Source organism: Nannospalax galili, unplaced genomic scaffold (assembly GCF_000622305.1).
Source record: "Nannospalax galili isolate Female #2095 unplaced genomic scaffold, S.galili_v1.0 scaffold923, whole genome shotgun sequence".
Classification (NCBI taxonomy): Eukaryota; Metazoa; Chordata; class Mammalia; order Rodentia; family Spalacidae; genus Nannospalax; species Nannospalax galili.
Genome location: NW_008349753.1, coordinates 591,627 through 611,548, shown reverse-complemented (window position 1 = coordinate 611,548; position 19,922 = coordinate 591,627). Strand labels below are relative to the sequence as shown.

The 19,922-nt window shown below is 46.6% G+C and overlaps 1 protein-coding gene across 10 annotated transcripts in view; it reads left to right on the top strand.

Annotated features, from left to right (window-relative positions):
• The window catches only part of Atxn1 (ataxin 1), a 470,135-nt gene that overhangs the window by 435,667 nt on the left and 14,546 nt on the right, over positions 1-19,922 (top strand). For 7 of the 10 annotated variants that reach the window (XM_017801654.2, XM_008847057.3, XM_029570390.1 and 4 more), the window contains one exon: positions 13,572-15,578. In XM_017801654.2, the coding sequence (XP_017657143.1) occupies positions 13,734-15,578 (1,845 nt within the window). In that variant the 5' untranslated portion in view covers positions 13,572-13,733. Of the gene's footprint in view, positions 1-3,183; positions 3,277-3,302; positions 3,321-3,635; positions 3,655-13,571; positions 15,579-19,922 lie in introns of those variants that run through there. The other 3 variants (XM_029570393.1, XM_029570389.1, XR_003851711.1) reach the window with 3 other exon arrangements.

Genomic DNA, 19,922 nt, shown 5'->3' with positions numbered 1-19,922 from the left:
GATTACAGAATTGAATGGTTCTCCTCAAGTCACCATTTGTGAAACAGCAGCAGCTAGAAAGTCAGCCTGGGTCTTCTGTGACACCAAAGCCAGTCACGTGCTTGTGGCCACCAGTAAGGACTGTGGCACCAAGTGCTGTGAGTCCTAAATGCACCGATGAAGCAAAGCATTTCTCCTGTTCATCTCTGACTGGCTCATTGTTATGTCTTTTCTGTTACTGCGCAACTGAGTGGGATTTCATCCTGGGGGATTCTCTTCTTCCCAAAGACCCTGCATTAAAAATAAAGTGTGGAGATGCTGTGACATCTCTTGTGGTGTGCGGCGGGAGTGACAGCATGCCTGATTCAGCAGGTACTGTCATTCATCTGCGGAAGAGGTAAATTTTTGACCGTTGAACAGATACCTGATTGAATCTCAATGATACTCAGCAAAAAGGAGAGATTTGGCAGCCAAATGCTTTAGATTTCTGGGAGCGCGTTCAAGTGTCCTTAAGGTTCCTCTGGCTTCATGTGGAGTGGCATGTGAGCCCTGGGTGAGGCTGCTGTAATTACTCAGTTTTTGGATTGAAGCAGCTGTAGGTAGTGAGCCAGCCCACTGTCCCTTTTGCTGGTGATTGGGAACAACTCAGGCATCACAGGCTTCACTCCGCGGCCTCACTCTGAAATAAACGAAGATAGAAAGTAGGTTTCACACTTGCTGAGCTTTTCAAAATGGACCATTCATCTTCTGAGGGTCAGAACTCAGCCACCCATTCACAGAAATGTGAGTCACCCCCCTAATTTTAAAGCAAATATTTATTTCAGAAAGAATTCTTGTCTCTCCTGATGTTTGTAGCTATCCTTTCTCCATTTGGTTTAGGCTGGTTTCAATAAAGCTGTTGTCTTTGTAAATGCACATTCCTTCCTGGAAATCCAAAGGCTACTGAATCTCCTCGAGGTGGATGGTAAGACATAGTAGTAAAAGGGTCAGATTTTTGGCTATGGAGTGTTAGAGGTTTTCTCTGGTACCCACACACACTTAGCAACAACACATCACACAGTGTACTAGCACCTCCTGATCTGGAAAATCTCCTAGCAATCCGTCTGAATCCACAGATAGGGGTATTTACAGTCCTGTGAGCCAAACCATAGAACCAAGGATAGCAGTGGTGTGAATAGCTCTTCAGAGATTTTAGGAATGGTTACTAAAGGCAGTAGTGGTCAGGGCACCTTCTATGGCCATGAAGAAGTGGCCAGTGCCTACCACATTGAGGACCGAGTATGTCCTTGAGTCCCCAGTTACTGAACAGTGTGAGTGAATGTGTGTGGGCACATGTACATGAAGACACAACTGGGTACTAAAAACATGAAGGAGACTCCTGGGCTGAGGAGGGACATCAGGAGAAACCTCAACAGTCAGATGTACCCGTGGTTCTCTAAGTGTGGTCCCCAGAGCAACAGCATCTGTAAAGACCAGATAGCACTCATTGAGTCCAAGTATAAGAACAACTGGATGAGGGTCAGCAAGGTGGCTCAGCAGATAAAGGTGCTTGCCACCACCAAGCCTGACAGCCTGAGTTCAATCCCTGGGACACAGTGTAGAAAGAGAGAACAAGCTCTCTGAAGTTGTCCTCTGATCTTGACACATGTGCCATGTCACATGTGTGCCCACACATATATACTCACAGAGGAAGAAATAAATAAATGTAATGGGAAAAATTTTGAGCCACTGGCTGAGGAAGCAGAAAGGATGGTGCATCAATTGATCAAAAAATGTGCTCATGGGGCTGGAGAGATGGCTCAGCAGTTAAGAACACTGGCTGTTCTTGCAGAAGACCCAGGTTCAAATCCCAGCACTACATGGCCGCTAACAGCTGTCTGTAACTCCAGTTCCAAGGGATTTGACAGCCTCCTCTGTCCTCCTCGGGCATTGCACGAGACACGTGCAGTTACCTATATGCAGGTAATACATACATACACATAAAAATAATAAATAAAATATTTTTTTAAAGTGTGCTCAGACTGGAGCAATGGCTCAGCAGTTGCGAGCACTGGCTGCTCTTGCAGAGGACTGGGCTTCGGTTCCCAGCACCCACATGGCAGCTAACAACCATCGGTAACTGCAGTTCCAGGAGAACTGATGCCTTCTTCTGACCTCTGTGGGCATTGCATGACATGGGTGCACTTACATACATGTGGGCAATACACTCATACACATAAAATAAAAAATTAAGTTATCTAACAGCAGAGGGATTGCAAGTCTCCAAAGGCCTTGAACCAGCACAGTGGGGGCTGGACGGGACACAGACCCATCCATTTGTTTACACATTACTATCTGCTCCAGGAACAAAGTTGAATGATATGTCAAAGGCGTCCATGGTCCATAAGGCCAAAGGCATTACAAGGTGCCTTTCACCCTTGCTTCTTGTCCTCTTGATTTCAAGGGAGATCTGACAAAGGCTAAGAATGGGCTGGAAACAGACAGTGGTCAGACTGCTTTTGGACCAGCCAAGCAAGGGCATGGAGCTGTGTCAAGTTGAGAGCACGCTCAAACCACCCCAGAAGGGAAGCCAATGTGAAACTGCCCTGAGAGATGGCAGGCAAGCTTAAGAATTATCTGGAAGTTTCCTCAGCTTTCTCTTCATCTTTCCACATCCAGGGCAAAGAATACTTTAAATCCCTCCCAGAATGCTTTAGTTCCAGAAAGGCATTCTTTAGACTTCATGGTGATTTTCATGTCCTCCACTGTTAGAAGACTTGGTCCATCCTAGTTCCCAGAAACCCAGCTCCTGGTGGCCAGTAGAGATGGATGCAGGATGCAACCTCCCTAAGCTGTTGGTGCTGTGCTTCCTGGTATACAGAGAAGCTGTGAGAATGTGTGTGAATAGTCAGCTGGCAGCCTTCCCCTGGGATAGGGAAAAAAGATTCTGCATCTCCCCATGATGCCTTTTAGGGACTACTCATCCAAAAAGTATTGTAGAAAGGCAGGCAGAGTAGAACCAGGACCACAATGCCTAGCCCTTGCCAAGAAATGCCAACTTTGAGTTTTGCATCTGACCTTTTGGTGTGTTCTCGTAGTGTGTGGAATCACTCTTGCTTCCTGATGTGAATGGAATCCTGTGCTCAGAACTATTATAAAGACAGTCCTGTTAAGCAAAGACAATAACTTCTCAAACATTCACAACATTGTTTTTTTTATATAAAGCACAGATGTGAGAAAAACAAAAAACAAAAAGCAGATGTTTGAAAGGATGGATGTTTGAAGATGGAGGGTTGATTTCATCATGGGACCAGGAGAGATGAGCAACAGATAAATGTGGGTGATTGCTGGGAAGTCATATGGTAAATCTATAGAATTATGTGTACAATGACTATCATTAATTGAACATGTACATTATGCCAGGTCTAGTGCATATTAAGACCTCCCCATTTTATCAGCAGAGATATTCTTTATAAAATTAGACATTGGTTAAACACTTACCTCCTTAAACCAGAATATATATATATATATATATATGACTTCAAGAAAACTAAAAATTACATTAGAAGAAAAAGAAATCAAAAGGTAGCTAAGGTTGGTGTCTGTCCTTTGCTTGAGCTTACAGCACAACCTGTGACGTCCTTGTTCCTGCACTGGATTCTGCCCTTTGAGCAGCTTTCTGCATCATTATGATCAGTAAGTAGTAGCCATGTATGCCTCCGACTTCTGAGTGCTGAGGTCACAGATGTGCAGCACCAGGTCCAGCTTGGAAATCACTTTCTTAGTCAACACAGTGGTGATCAGGAAGTGATCGTATACTGGGAAGCACTGTTGTAAGGGCAGTGTGATGGCAAAGAGTCTCTCTCTCTCTCTCTCTCTCTCTCTCTCTCGTTGTGTGTGTGTGTATTTCTGTTTCTGTGTGTATTTCTGTCTCTCTGTGTGTTTGTGTGTGTGTGTATTTCTCTCTCTTGTGTGTCTGTCTCTGTGTGTTAGAGACAGAAAGAGCAAAAGAGAGAGAGTCTCTTTGCCATGTATTGTGGAACACACTCGCAATCCCAGCACTTATGAGGTGGAGGCAGGAAGATGAAGGGTTCAAGGCCAGCCTGAACTACATGAGAACCCATCTCCAAAAGTCAAAGCAAACAATCAGCAGTAATAACAACACCCATGTATCAGCCTCATATTATTATTAATAACAATAATGCTAATGTTTCATGTTGCTGTTCCATGAATGGATGCTTCATGAGGTCTGCAGGAAGCTGTCACTGTAAGGATAAAGGCATTTAATCAAGCATCGATCATTGACCATGGCAGGTCTGCTTCCTCTAAGAGTCTGACTGTGTTGCCCTGGCCAGTTCTCTCCTTGTCCCAACAGCCTCAGGGCTTAGGCTGTGTGGAAGGCTGCCTCCCCCTCTCCCTGTAGCAGTCTGCACAGACCAGAGCAAGAACTGTGAAGGTCCCAGTGGCTAGTCCCAGCCTTCCAGAATGAGTGCCAGATCGCCAGCCATCCGGGCGCCCTTGGAAAGCTATTCTGGCACAAAGGATATTGGAAACCAGAAAGGGTTTTGCTTATGCAGTGAAGCAGGAAAGGTCTTGACAGAAAGGCATTTCCAGCTTTTCTTAAACACTCCTACTCAACCTCTGCTGGACAATTCTCTTGAGACCTGTTTGAAGCCAGATGGTCATTTTTCCAATCTTGAGCCTTTCCAGGAATTCCATTGTGGGCAGGCAGCCAGAAGACACTGGCCACACAGTCACATTCTCCGGGTGAACAGCTTCTAAGGATGGATCAGGCCAGCTGGGAGCCTCCTCCACTCCTTTCTGGTCCAGGTTCATGCTCTTGGGTTCATACCTGAGTGCCAGGAACCTATGTGGTGAACCCACACCCACAGGGCAGCCTTCTGATGTTTCCAAGCACCCTAGTGCCCTCTGTCAGCATATGGACCAGGAAAGGGCATTGACAGAAGCCAGGGGTCTAAGGAAAACTTCACCAAAGCCTTTATGAAGACTGTCCCTTCATCATGCAGACAGGCAGCAGCAAACATAAGCCCCATGGTGGGGGGCTGGGGTGACAGCTTATCCACCTGCCAATCAGGGACATCAATCAGAGAGGCCACTCTGTCCTGGACATGGAGCTTCCTGAGCAAATGTGCACCCAAATGGGACTGTGTTATTCTGACAGGCTTTAAATTTTCTAATCACATTAAATGTTAAATTTAGTCATATCTATTACCCCATTCCCAAAGTCTTCAAGTATTCACAATACAAATAACTATTCATTGTGTTGATGGTGTAAACAATGAGGCCTCTTTTCTCCCACCTTACCTTGACCCCTGAAATGGAGGCTTTCTACAGCACTTCCCAGCACACCTTTCCCCAGGCAAGGCTAGCATGGTAAGCTGCAGTCACCAGCTCAGGGAAGTCTATGCAGGGTGCAAACTGGAATTGTGCTTTCTTTTTTCTTTCAGTTTGTTTCTGTCTTTGAGATAAGATCTTGCTAGGTAGCCCAGGTTGGCCTAGAACGCCTGCCTTCATTTCCACAGTGCTGGGATTACAGGGGTGTGCCAGTACACCCAGCTTGAACCAACTTGTTGTGACACTGAGAGAGAGCTTACCTATGAGGCGTGTTGGCTCTCACAGTTCCCAGTGCCCCACCTGGGCAGGAGGCTCAGCTCTGCTGGGGTCTGAGTAGCACTGAGTTTGGGTGCTGGGCCTGGGACCCCCAGCTTGCTTGGCTGTGAAATACAACCTGATTTCTATTCTTTGTCACCCCAACCCTTGACACTGAGTGTCACAAAAGCTTGATTAGTTTAGTATATAGTGCAAGGCTTCCTTGAACATTCTCAACCCACTTATTCCTGTGCATTTTGCCCTTTTAACAGAGCGAGCGAGCGAGAGAGAGAGAGAGAGAGAGAGAGAGAGACTCTTTGTCATCAAACTGCCCTCACAAAAGTGTTGAATAAGAAAGTGATTTCCATCTGAGTGTAGTGCTGCTGAACGCCTTTAATCTCAGCACTCTGGAGGCAGAGGCAGGTGAATCGACGTGAGATTGAGGCCAGCCTGGTCTACATAGTAAGTTCCAAGCCAGCTGGGGCTATAGAGAGAACCTGTTTTTTGTTTTTTTGTTTTTTTTTAAAAAGTGATTTCCAAGCCCAACATGGTGGTGCACACCTATAATCCCATCACTCAGAATGTGGAGGCAGGAAGATCAGAAAGTCAAGGTCATCCTCAGCTATATGTTATGTATTTGAGGCCAGCCCGGGCTATGTGAAACCCTGTCTTTTAAAAAAAAAAAAAAAAATCCTAGGCTTTCTGATTGCAACCACTCTCCAACCCCACAACGAAGCTAATTGAGCTACTGAAACCAAGGGCAGGCATTTATTTTTATTCTCATTAGTCTTCATTTTCTTGGTCCTATGCCATCACTGCCAGCCTCTGAAGATATATTTGCATATTAATCACAACATACTAAATATCCCTTCCCGTCTTCTGTTACCTCAAAAGATGATAACCAAAACACTAATAAAATGTTGAACAGAAGAAAATTAAAAATAGAATTATGGCCTGTTGTGTGCCCCATGCTGACACTGAACAATCAAGGTCTACTGAATAGCCTAGAAATGAGGTATTTGATGAGTGAATATGTGACCCACCTCCTCTGAGGCATGCCTGCTCAGTCAACCATGAGGATGTGTAATTATGACTGCTGTCTCCATGCTGCATACTCCAAGGATGTGGAGGTTGGGCTTGTTTTTCATGGCTAAATTGAAGTGTTTCTGCCAGATCACCACACGGATTCTTCATCAGTGATAAAGTTAAACTGGAGAGACACTGGTGAGTGAGGCCCTCAGGAACACCCACTGTATCCCGGTGGCCTCTGTCATTACACCAAGTGCTCCATCTTCAAGTATAGGTTGAATGGCCCTCATCAAAGTGCTTGGGACCAGATGTGTTCTGTATTACGGATCCTCTTACTTTGAATCTTTATTCACATGTAAAGAGAGTTCTTGGGAATGACACCCAATCTAGACACAGATTTCATATATAACAGGCTTTTTGAGACAGGGTCTCATGTAGCACACAATGACCCCCAACTCAATTTGTAGCTGAGGATGACCTTGAACTCATGATCTTCCTACCTGAACCTCCCAAGTGCTGAGATTACAGACCTGTGCCACCACAGATAGCTCATTTAAATTCCATACACACTTAATATGCTAAACAGCCTGAAGATCATTGTGTGTGTATGTGTGTGTTCATGTGTGTGTGCATGCATGTAGAGACCAAAGGACAGCCTTGGGTGTTGTTAATCAGAAGCCGTTGTTTTATGAGACAGATTCTCCCACTGGCCTGGAGCTTGCTAATTAGGTTAGGCTGGTTTAGGGCTCTGTGTGTCTCCAACTACCCAGCACTGGGATTACAAACCCATGCCACCATGCCTGACTTTTGACATAGATTATTTTTTTAATGTTTTATTTATTTTTTTATGTGTATGTGTGTATTGCGTGCGTGTAAGTAAGTAAACCCGTGTCATGCAGTGCTAACGGAGGACAGAAGAGACTGTCAGAGCCCCTAGAATTGGAGTTATGGACTGTTGTTAGCTGCCATGTGGGTGCTGGGATTCGAACCCAGGTCTTCTGCAAGAACAGTCAGTGTTCTTAATCACTGAGCCATCTCTCCAGCCCCCGAAAGATTATTTTATATAATATTTTTAGTGCACCTGCCTTCTGACTCTGACTTGCCACCTGAGGTCAGGTGTGGAATTTTCCACTTCAGTTGTGTTTCTGCTCACAGACTTTCAGATGGTGGAGCAGTTTGCATTCCACATTGCATTGCTGGACCTTTTGTGACTCTGATGATCAGTCTGTATCTCCTCTTCCTGTTTGTGTGAGCCAGGGACATGCCAGGCATCCTCTCCCTCACTCAAACTGAGAATCATGGGATTGGGCATGTAGGCAGAGTGGCTCAGCTCTGTGCCCTTGAAATGCATTTTTTAAGGCTGTATGTATCAAATTCTAGGAGTGTCTTCTATTCTGAGAAGTCAGTTATTTACGGATCTGAAAATCAGTGGCTGTGTATTCTGTATACTCTCGAATCTCCAGCACAGAGAGATCTTATTTTCCTTTCACTTCTTACTGTGGATAGTAGAAGGAAAAAAAAAAAAAAAGAAGGAAGGAAACCAAATAGTAGCAAAAACACTGTGACTGAGTCCTGTATAAAATTTATAAGAGCTACAGGCGTGTCCAGTCTGCAGGCTACATGTGCCCCTGACAGCTATGAATGTAAATCACCACCAAATAGTAAACTTACTTAAAAAATCATGAGATTTGGGTGGGGGACAATTTTTTGAAATGGCTTGATTGCACTGTTTTGAAGCATCGATTACAGAGATGACAATGTTGTATCACAGTGTCAAATAATAGAACACATGTGTCATAAAAGCAGAAGAGTGGTATTTTGGAGAAGGGGACCAGTAAGATAAGGGGAAGGGATGGGGGATGGTGGTGGGCAAAGAAGAACAAAATACAATTATACGTGTATGACAATGTCACAGTGAAACCCATTTCTTTATATGCTAATCAAAAATTGATTTTTAAAATGACAAAAAAGAACCAAAAAAGGGGGAGTAATTTGTTATTTAAAGCTGTGTTGGATTTAATGACCTCAAAGGAAACAACTGAGCATCATGTTAATATTACCAGTTTACCCACAAGACTCCTCAGCTTTCTGTTTATAGCCAGCACCTGGCTGGCTTTCTCAATGCCTACTCCATTAGGAAGAGGCTACAGGGGCAGGAGGGGTGATGGCTCAGCAATTAAGAGCCCTGACTGCTCTTGCAAAAGACCAGGGTCCAGTTCCCAGCACCCCCATGGCGGCTAACAACCATCTGTAACTCTAGTTCCAGGAGATCCAATGCCCTCTTCTGGCCTCTGTGGGCATTGCATGTACAGGTACACTTGCATACATGTAGGCGAAGCACTCATACCCATAAAATATAAATAAACAAAAAGAAAGAGGCTAAAGGTGTTGGATTTGTTAATAGTTTAGAAGTTCAGCTTTTTTTTTTCCTTCCCTCGTGTACAGGAGTCACCCAGAGAGCCTGTCAAAGGGCAGATTCTGACTCAGTCATTCTAGACGGGGCTAGGGCTCCTGCCTTTCTAACGAGCTCCTGGGGACATTGGCAGTGCTGCTCACAGCAAGGCCTTATACAACTGGGATAAAATTAAAAAGTGGATAGAGAGAACACTGTAATTATAGACACTACATTTGTAGTTTCATAAATGCTTAATGTGGGGCTGAAAAGATAAGTCAGTGAGTAAAATGCTTGCTTTATAAGCACGAGGACCTAATTTCAAGCCCCAGAACCTAATTGAAAACAAAACAAGCCACGTGTGGTAATATACACCCTTAAAAACTTGCGGGGGGGCGCAGAGGCAGGCAGATCTCTGTGGAATGGATGCCGGCCTGGTCTGTACACCAAGTTTCAGCTGGGGCTATAGGGAGACCCCTACCTAAAACAAAAAGGCTGGTAGGACATGCCTGCAATCCCAGCGCTGGATGTGGGATGTGGGGAAGACCACAGATGTTAGCAAAGCACCACACATGCAGCCCGTACTGCTTCAACATTATTATTGGAAAAGCACACATTGAATATGGATCCCCAGGGCTCCTGACCAGCCAGGCTTGCCTATTTGGCAAATCCCAAGCCATTGAGAGACCCTGTCTCAAAAACACAAGGTGGACATCACCTAAGGCAGGACAGCTGGGTCTGACTTCAGACCTATACACACACATGAGCACACTGAACCTTTACACACACAAACATGTATGCACACACAAAATGAATTAGACACATGCTTTAGATGAATATATTCAGTGATGGTCACCGGCAACCACTGAGTATTCATGCCAGGCATGATGGCGCACACCTGTAATCCCAGCAGACAAGCGAACAGAGGGTTGGAGGCCAGCCTGGACTACAGGGCAAGACCCTGTCTAAAAAAATACCCCTCCCCGGGCTGGGTGTGGTAGTGCACACCTTTAATCCCAGCACTTGGGAGGCAGAGGCAGGTGGATCTCTGTGAGTTCAAGGCCAGCCTGGTCTACATAGTGAGTCCCAGGCCAGCTGAGGCTACAGGGAGACCCTGTCTCAAAAAGACATAAGTAAATAAATAAATAAATAAATACCCCTCCCTCCAAAAAAACAAAAATGAAAAACAAGCAAACATAGGTAGTAAATCAGCTTGTCCTGATTCATCTCTAGGCCCTTTATGCTTTCCCAGCAATATTGAACCAGTGTAGGCTGCACGTGTGCCTCTCCGCTAACTTCACATTTGTGTTATTAAGTATTCCCATGTTTTGAAGAACCCTTTCTGTCTTGGCAGGGATACCCCAGAGGTAAACTCCACGACCCCTAACCCAGGCTGTTTGTGATTAGAATTAGAATGAAACCCCAAAAGCAGAAATTCTCTCTCTTTCCTTTCACTTTCCTGCTCTAATTTCCTTTTCATCAATGACTTCTCCGTTCTGTCATCCCCACACTTAATCACTCAATATAGTGGCGTGGTATGGTGCCCCCTAGTGGTTTACTGAAAATCAAGCAGGTTCCAATACCATTCATTCACTGAAGAGACAGGCAGAGAGCTAACAGAAAAGAGAAAGGACTCGTCATCACCTAGGATTAGCGCTGCCCCCGTCATCTCCATGGTGCTTGGTAAACACCCCCACATTTAGGGAGATGTCATCCAGAGTAACAACTTGGGAGTCTGAGTCAGGAGAATCTCTTGAGCCCAGAAGTTTGGGGCCAGACCTGGACCACATAACAAGACCTTTCTAGTAAAACCAATTATTCAGGATAACAATATGGCTCAGCAGGTAAAGGTGTTTGCCACCAAGCCTGGCAATTTGAGTTCTAGCCCCGAGACCCATGTGGTAGAAGGAGAGAATTCTCACAATTCGCCCTCGACTTCCACATGAACACCGTGGCCCGCTCACACACATGCACACACAAACTAAAGTGTAGAACAAATTAAAAACCATTACTCCAGCCAATGAAATGGTTCAGTGGGTAAAAGCACTTGCTGTGCAAGCTTTGCCATCCGAGTTCAATTCCTAGAACCCACTGACCGGTGGAAGGAGAGAAGCAATTCCAGTGTTGTAGTCTGACCTCCACACATGCCTTGACACACGCACTGCACCACATTTATAACAAATACCTTTTTTATTACAAACTTTTAAAATTAAAAAATAACTGTACTAGGGCAGTGGGTTGAGATTTGTATCGGTTTAGCTTGAGTTACTCCTTCTTCATTAACTGATCCAGCCCTGTTTCTCAGGGTTAATGTCTAGCAAAGGTGCTGTTTATCAATCAATAGATTTTCAAAAGAATAAATTTTCTAGAAATATTCACTTTGCACAGCCTGGAAAAGGTATATAATCTCCTACCTGAATGCAAGTCACCCTAGAGACAGAGCTAAATCCACATTGAGAACAGCTGGGGCTACAGGGAGACCCTGTCAAAAAAAAAAAAAAAAAAAAAAAAAAAAAGAATAAATTTGAATTTGTTCGTCAGAGGCGCTATATCAGGCTGGGAGATAGAGCTAAGTGGTAGACTGCTTGTCTGGCATTCACAAGGTCCTGGGTTTGATAACCAGCACTGATAAAATAACCTGATACATCTTCATAATCCATGAGCAGAAGCCCAGCCCACTTAGCGTTCAGGGCTGACAAGCCAGCCAGCCTCTCCCAGATAAGTCACATAAATAAACTCCTGCACTTCTGAGAACCGAGGCAGCCTTCACAGGTTTGCTAGTTTTGCAAGCTACAGTCACGTGTGCAGGCAGTTTTCTGTTTACGAGTTGCTAATGGCTCTTCCTGAATGTGTTTGACATTTTACTTGGCTTTGAAAGGACTTTCATGCCCCTGTGTTTTCCTCCCTCGAGCAACCGTGAGCTAATTAACCTATTCCTTCACTGGCTGGAACTACTCTATGCAAATGTCTCATTTCCGATTCTGACATAATCACTGTTGCAGGAATACCCTAATGGAATCCTGGGGCGTTTTATGGGGCAGTGCACCTGTGCTCCCAGCAGGGGGCGCACGGAACAGTTCTCCTAGTAGACTTCAGTAATGAGCATTCCCTTGCTAGGGGACGTAAGAGCATGGGAACTTACCAGTCAATCCCCTTTCAAATATTTTACTTTTATTTATTTTTATTTTATGTTTATGAGTGTTTTACATGAATGTACATAAGTTCACCCATGCATGCAGTGCCCACAGAGGCCAGAAAATGGTGTCAAATCCCCTGGAACTGGCGTTATGAACATTGGTAACCACTACATAGGTGCTGGGAGCCAAGCTCGGGCAATCAGTGCTCTTAACCGCTGAGCCGTCTCTCCAGCTCCCCAACCCCCTTTCTTAAGAGTGATTTCCAGAGTTTGAAGATCAGTATTCATGTTTTTTTCAGACAGCTAAAACTGACAGCTCTTTTGATGCTCTTGTGGTTTAATTTTATTGTCCTTTTAATGAATTTGTAAATACTGAGTGTGAAAGAATGACCTGAAGTTCTCTTTATTTGAGACATATTTTGCTCGCCGTCCACCTTAGGGCTTTCTACATCCACAGGCACAGCCCTAGTTACTCATTTTTTCATCATGAATTTTTTTACCTCTTGTTTCCAGTCCCCTGTTTAGTGCCTCTCTTGTCAACATGAAGGATCCTGTCCTTACTGAAATATCCTCTGGTGTTCAGACACCAGATGTCTAAACCTCCACTTTCCTGTATACACTAGTGTTCTTACCTACCTGATCAAAACCAGGAGGAAAGAGCAGCTTCTTGCTCTGTCATTTTTCATTTTCATAGTACCTGTTGGTAATGTTGAAACGAAATCAACAAGAACTATTAAATCACTGCCCCTACCGCAAGTCTGAAACTAGGTGGAAAGTATAACCTTGGAGTAGGGAGACTGCTCAGTGGCTACAGGCCTTGCCATGCAAGCCTGAGGACATGAGTTCGGATCTCCGGAACCCATGTAAAGTCCAGACGCTGTAGTATATGTCTGTAGTATATGTCTGGGAACCAGAGTCAGGAGAATCCTTGGTTGGGGCTGGAGAGATGGCTCATTGGTTAAGAGCACTGGCTGCTCTTGGAGAAGACCTGGGTTCAGTTCCCAGCACCTACATGGCAGCTAACAACCATCTGAAACTCCAGTTCCAGGGGATCCAATGCCCTCTTCTGACCTCCTTGGGCACTTACACAAATTCCATGTATGTAAACTCATGCAGGCAAAACACTTATACAAATAAATAAATAAGTCCTTTTTTTTTTTTATGTGCACCATGAAACTTGTTCAGTATCTTAATTCTCTATGATACACTCATGGGCCTGGCCAGTATTTTGCCTGTTTTAACTTTAGAGCTATAATCTGCTTTTAGAATTCCTATACAATCCGGAGGCCTCCTATTAATCTTGTGGGTAATGATGTTTTTTAGGTTGGTTGGTTGGTTTGGCTTGGTGATTCTCCCCCCCCCCCCCCCCAGAGCTGATGTTTTGATTTCCTCCCTCTTCTCTTTCCTGTCCCCCTCACCCTTGCTCGGTCTCTTCCCTCTTCTCAGAGTCCGGAGCTGCTGCTACTGGCCTAGCGAACCACGGGGAGATGATTCCTCATGAAGAGCCTGGATCCCCTACCGAAATCCAATGTGACTCTGTGTCTATCAGACTAAAATCAGAGCCAGCCAGACAGTGAAACAGCCACCGTGGAGGGGGGACGGCGAAAAATGAAATCCAACCAAGAGCGGAGTAATGAATGCTTGCCTCCCAAGAAACGTGAGATCCCCGCCACCAGCCGGCCCTCCGAGGAGAAGGCCACTGCCCTGCCCAGTGACAACCACTGTGTTGAGGGCGTGGCATGGCTCCCCAGCACCCCTGGCAGCCGGGGCCATGGGGGTGGGCGGCATGGACCAGCAGGGACTGCGGGGGAGCTTGGTTTACAACAAGGAATGGGTTTACATAAAGCACTGTCCACGGGGCTGGACTACTCCCCGCCCAGCGCCCCCAGGTCAGTCCCCACAGCCACCACGCTGCCCACGGTGTACCCTCCCCCACAGTCAGGGACCCCAGTGTCTCCTGTGCAGTACGCTCACCTGTCACACACCTTCCAGTTCATTGGGTCCTCCCAGTACAGTGGGCCCTATGCAGGTTTCATCCCTTCCCAGCTGATCTCCCCATCAGGCAACCCCGTCACCAGTGCCGTGGCCTGTGCTGCAGGGGCCACCACTCCATCGCAGCGCTCCCAGCTGGAGGCCTATTCCACCCTGCTGGCCAACATGGGCAGTCTGAGCCAGGCACCAGGACATAAGGTTGAGCCCCCTCCGCAGCAGCACCTCAGCAGGGCTTCGGGGCTGGTCACACCCGGGTCCCCCCCACCCACCCAGCAGAACCAATATGTTCATATTTCCAGCTCTCCGCAGAGTTCTGGGCGGGCAGCATCTCCTCCAGCCATCCCAGTCCACCTCCACCCCCATCAGACGATGATCCCGCACACACTCACCCTGGGGCCCTCGTCCCAGGTAGTTGTGCAATATAGTGACGCTGGAGGCCACTTTGTTCCTCGAGAGTCCACCAAAAAAGCCGAGAGCAGCAGGCTTCAACAGGTCATGCAGGCCAAGGAGGTCCTGAACGGGGAGATGGAGAAGAGTCGGAGGTTCGGGGCACCATCCTCCGTGGAACTGGGCCTGGGAAAGGCTGGCAGCAAGTCCGTGCCCCACCCGTATGAGTCCAGGCACGTGGTGGTCCACCCAAGCCCAGCGGACTACAGCAGTAGGGATACCTCGGGGGTTCGTGCATCTGTGATGGTCCTGCCCAACAGCAACACACCCTCTGCTGACCTGGAGGTACAGCAGGCCACACACCGGGAGGCCTCCCCCTCTACCCTCAATGACAAGAGCGGCCTACACTTAGGGAAGGCCAGCCACAGGTCCTACGCGCTGTCCCCCCACACAGTCATTCAGACCACGCACAGTGCTTCAGAGCCTCTCCCAGTGGGCCTGCCAGCCACGGCCTTCTATGCTGGGACTCAGCCTCCTGTCATCGGCTACCTGAGCGGCCAGCAGCAAGCAATCACCTATGCGGGCAGCCTACCCCAGCACCTAGTGATCCCCGGCACCCAGCCTCTTCTCATCCCAGTGGGCAGCCCTGACATGGACACGCCTGGGGCAGCCTCGGCCATAGTCACATCATCACCCCAGTTCGCTGCAGTGCCTCACACGTTCGTCTCCACAGCCCTGCCCAAGAGTGAGAACTTCAACCCGGAGGCCCTGGTCACCCAGGCCGCCTACCCAGCCATGGTGCAGGCCCAGATCCACCTGCCAGTGGTACAGTCAGTGGCATCCCCTGCCGCGGCACCACCCACACTGCCGCCATACTTTATGAAAGGCTCCATCATCCAGCTGGCCAACGGGGAGCTGAAGAAAGTGGAAGACCTGAAGACAGAGGACTTCATCCAGAGCGCAGAGATCAGCAATGACCTCAAGATCGACTCCAGCACCGTGGAGAGGATCGAGGACAGCCACAGCCCGGGTGTGGCTGTCATACAGTTTGCTGTGGGTGAACACCGAGCACAGGTAACCTTCACCAGGGTCACACAAGTAAGGCCCACATCCATGCTGGCATTTTCTGGCAAGGTGAATTGTTCGTATTGAGGGTGCCCATTGGCACCTGATGTTTTAAATAACAGATGTTTCAATGAGTTGGTAGAAAGGGAGCTAAGATGAATTACCCTTAGGAGATCTTAATTAGGAGAGTTACAACATCCTGGCCATAGGCAGCGATGATGGGGCCCTCCAGGGACAGCTAGCCCCTTCAGTGCCGAAGAAGAGCTACATTAGGAGAGGGAGCCATCACAGAAAACATGAGAACATGGAGAACAAAGGGAATTTCTTGCTCTTATTTGGAGGATGGAGTAGTTTTATGCCATGTGACCCAGCCTATAGGCCAAGAGTCACTGGATAGGAAGGCACTGGATAAAAGTCAAGTTATAGTTCGAGGCTGTCCTGGTGGGTATCAAGGGGAGCTGGGTTTATGGCTACAAGAGATGGGAGACAACTCAACTCAGAGCTTCAAGCTCACAGCAGCTTTGCTTTATCAGCTCTGTCCAGAGAGAAAGACAAGAGAGGACAACAGGCAGGCAGAGGAGCTGAAACCTCACACTCAGACCATAGATGTGGTCTTTCCCAACCTCGCTCTCTAAAACAAGCCTTTCTTCCCCATGGCGCTAGTTGATTGTAAGGAATTCTTCTCTGTGCATCTAGAAGGACACTAGCTCTGTACTATCCTTGGACAAATGAGAAAGTGGCCACCCTTATTTTGAGGGGGTTCTGTGGTTGGAATGAGGAACCCAGACCCTTTCTGGTGAATCTTCTGGTATCAGGAAAAGACAGACTGTTGTTCCAGCTGAAAACATTAGATGCCAGTGATTGTCAGATCCTATTTCAGTATCCAGGTTTTAAAATACAGAGTTGATTATTTAGGTGTGGCAAAGCTAACCAATCAGGAGATGACCCTTGTTGAAAACAGTCTGTCACACTCTCAGATTCCAGGAGGACCCGGGGCACATTACATCATGGAAGAGGAAAGAGAGTATATAGGGAAGGGCCGGGTTCTTGGATAGAGCAAGGGAGAAATGTGGGCAACAGCCTTTATTTGAGTTCTCATGGGCAAGAGTAGGCAAGACAGATGTCTTCAGACTTTTCCTAGGGAGACGTGAGCATCTGTTCACCCTAGACAAGGCACTGAAAAGAGACCAAAGAAAGTATTTCACCCATGTCTAGCTTGGTAAACCAATGAATTTATTGAGCATGGGTAATTTACAGATAGCTCCACCATCCAGAAGCCCATCCCCGCATTAGTGACAGCTCACAAGTGCTGTATCCTTGGGGCTTCCTGCCAAAGTTTCAGGCAGCTCCACTGAAGAGTCTCCTCTTCCCCTGCAATTATTTACCACTTACATGACCTTGGGGAGGGGTCTTGTGAATCCTCTAATGTTTTCCCTAGGTTGTTTAAGTTTCCTTAAAGCTCCCTGAGTCTTAGAAGCCTGCCTCACGTAACTAAGCAGTCTTGGAGTTTGCTACTATGGATGAGTTTGGTGGGCTCTGAGGTCTTAAGTCTGTGTCTGGTTTTCTGAGAGCTGGGCCTGCTGTGATCAGAGAAGGGACCTTGTGTCTGATGAACCAATAGAGGAGGTGGCTGGCTGGGTATGGGCTTGGTTTGCATAGGAAAAGTGTGCTTCCAGGTGAGTTGTTGGCTACTGTAAGAATTAGCTAGTCCTTGAGAGGCAGTTCCCCCTTGTCAACAGGAAAATAAGCTGTCAAAGCATTGAAAATAAAATGCGTTAGTCATGCAAGTCAAGAAGCCAGGGTTGCCCCAAGTGACCTGCTAGACTTGTGGTAAAGTCAGATGCAGCCAAAATCAATCATGTCAAGTCTGGAGTTACGGTTAAGTGTCTTAATTTCTAAGGATTCCTTCAGCCCACCCTTTTCACCCTTTCCAGAATCCTGTCTGTGTTGGTGTTTTTTGTTTGTTTGTTTATTTGTTTGTTTGTTGTGACAGTCTCCTGCAGCCTAGGCTGTCTTCAAACTAACTCACTATGGCTGAGGATGACCTTGATCCTCTGATCCTCCTGCCTCTAACTCTCTAATACTGACACTAGAGGCATGGTCCTGGTTTAGGCAGTGTTGGGGATTGAACCCAGGGTCTCCTACCTACTAGACAAGTACTCTACCAACTGAGCTACATCCTTCGTCTCCTTGCTTGAACCTTAAATCACTTTATAACATTTACTCATAGCCTTTTTATATGGACAGCAGCTCTGCAGCCCACATTGCTAAGAGTCAAATAGGCTTATCCACACATGGGCATATGTCCTGAAAGACCAGAGGTGGGGTCTTGCTCAAGATTAAAGGCCCTGCCTCATGGAGACCTTTGACCCTAAAATAGTTTTTATGGAAAAATACTACTGTAATTCTTAAAGTGTTTAGTAAGAGCCAAGAAAGGTTTCTCAAACACTATGATTCAGGGAGGAAAAGCAAACAAACAATGGCACGATTATCTAGAACTCACTAGGTACAGTTGCTGCTCGCCTCCTATGTGAAATAGGAAAGGATCCTAGAAGATAGAAATTATGTCAGCAAGGCACATGTGTGCCTTTAATCCCAGCACTTGGGAGGCAGAAGCAGGCAGATATCTGTGAATAAATACAAGGCTAGCCTGGCTGGCCTACATAGCAAGTTCTGGGCCAGCCATGGCTACATAGTGATATTGTGGCTCGAACCTCTTAGATGCTAACAAGGTACAGAAGCAGACTAGAATGTCTTCTCCATCATACTTGTAATCCTTAGAACATAACTGTGACCAGAAGCCATCAGGCAGAGAGTTGGTTGGCTTGTCATTTGTTTTAATGTTGAGATTTGAACCTAGGGCCTAACGAATGCTAGGCAAGCACACTACCACTGAGCTGTATTCGCAATGAAGGTCTGAAAATGTGTCTCTTGGGGCTCGAGAGAGGGCTCAGTGGTTAAGAGCACTAATACCACTGAGCTGTATTCGCAATGAAGGTCTGAAAATGTGTCTCTTGGGGCTGGAGAGAGGGCTCAGTGGTTAAGAGCACTAACTGCTCTTGCAGAGGTCCTGGGTTTGATTCCCAGCACCCACATGGCAGCTATGAACCATCCTTAATTCCAGTTCCAGTGAAATCCAATGCCCTCTGACCTCCATGGCATTGCATGACACAGTGCATTCACATACATATAGGCAATACACTCATACACATAAAATAAAAATAATAAATAAAATATCTTTTTTTTAAAAAGAAAGAAAATGTGTCTCTCTTCTGGTCAGCATCTTCCCACTTGAGAACAAATTCAGCCAATGTAACCTGAGGCTTGCACAACCAGGCGCAGGCAGCTCAGCAAAGCAAAGACTCTAGAGAATTCCACAGTCTTCTTTGGCCCAGGAGAGCACCAATCTCGGTGTGTTTACCCCTGCTCAGAACTTTGCAAAATGAATGTGCAAATGATAAAGAGACTGACTTCCCTGTGAGGTCGGATCCTGCTTCTGCTTCCTAACCACAGCCTGATACCAGGTCTCTTTGCTGACAGCTGGGGGTACCAGTAAGCACAGATGAACAGGAGGAATGTGTTTCTATGCAGTGTTGGAAAGGGCTTTCTCAAAGCCAGGCAAGAGGCCTGTGTTCTGCTAAAGCGGCTACTTGGGTTTCACACCATAGAAATGCAAATCCAAGGCCCAGACCCAACCAATGATTCGTCACTTTATTCTAGAGGCCTATCAGAAACTGGCTGACAACATCATAGGTGAAATACTACACAAGCTGCGTTTGCACAAGTGACAGGTTTCAAACCATTTCATCAGAAGGAGAGAGAGAGAACAAGAGAGTACGTAAGGGAGAGAGAGAGTGACAGCCGACTTAATTGGGCCGCCCTACCTGACTGGTGTCTCCCCAAGCATTTTGCTCCCTAACCTGAGCAATTGCCCAGGTCTCCTAAGCTGGTGAGATTCGGGTTCACACTTGCACCCACAGGGAAGTTTAGAAATGTGTGAATTGTTGAACTGGAGAAAAATCACAAATTTGATTGGGAAAAGAAAGAGGTGATTTTTTTCTAGGATAGAAATAGCTTTGGGATCCTGGGCATAAATCCTACATGAGCAGAGAGTGCCTGGACTCAGACACTGTCCATGGTCCTTCCCAGAGAGCGCCGCAGGAGAGCCTGAAGCCGGGCTGGGCGTTTGTGTGGGACCAGTCGCTCTCCTCAGTACCCTCAGCTGCTGTCTCTCTTCTCAGAAACAAGTTAATGATGCTCTATAAAGAGTTTCTTGAACAGACTTAGGTTTAATTTCATCTTGCATTTGGTTTTTGAGTTTTGTCTGTTTGCATGTGTGTGTGTGTGTGTGTG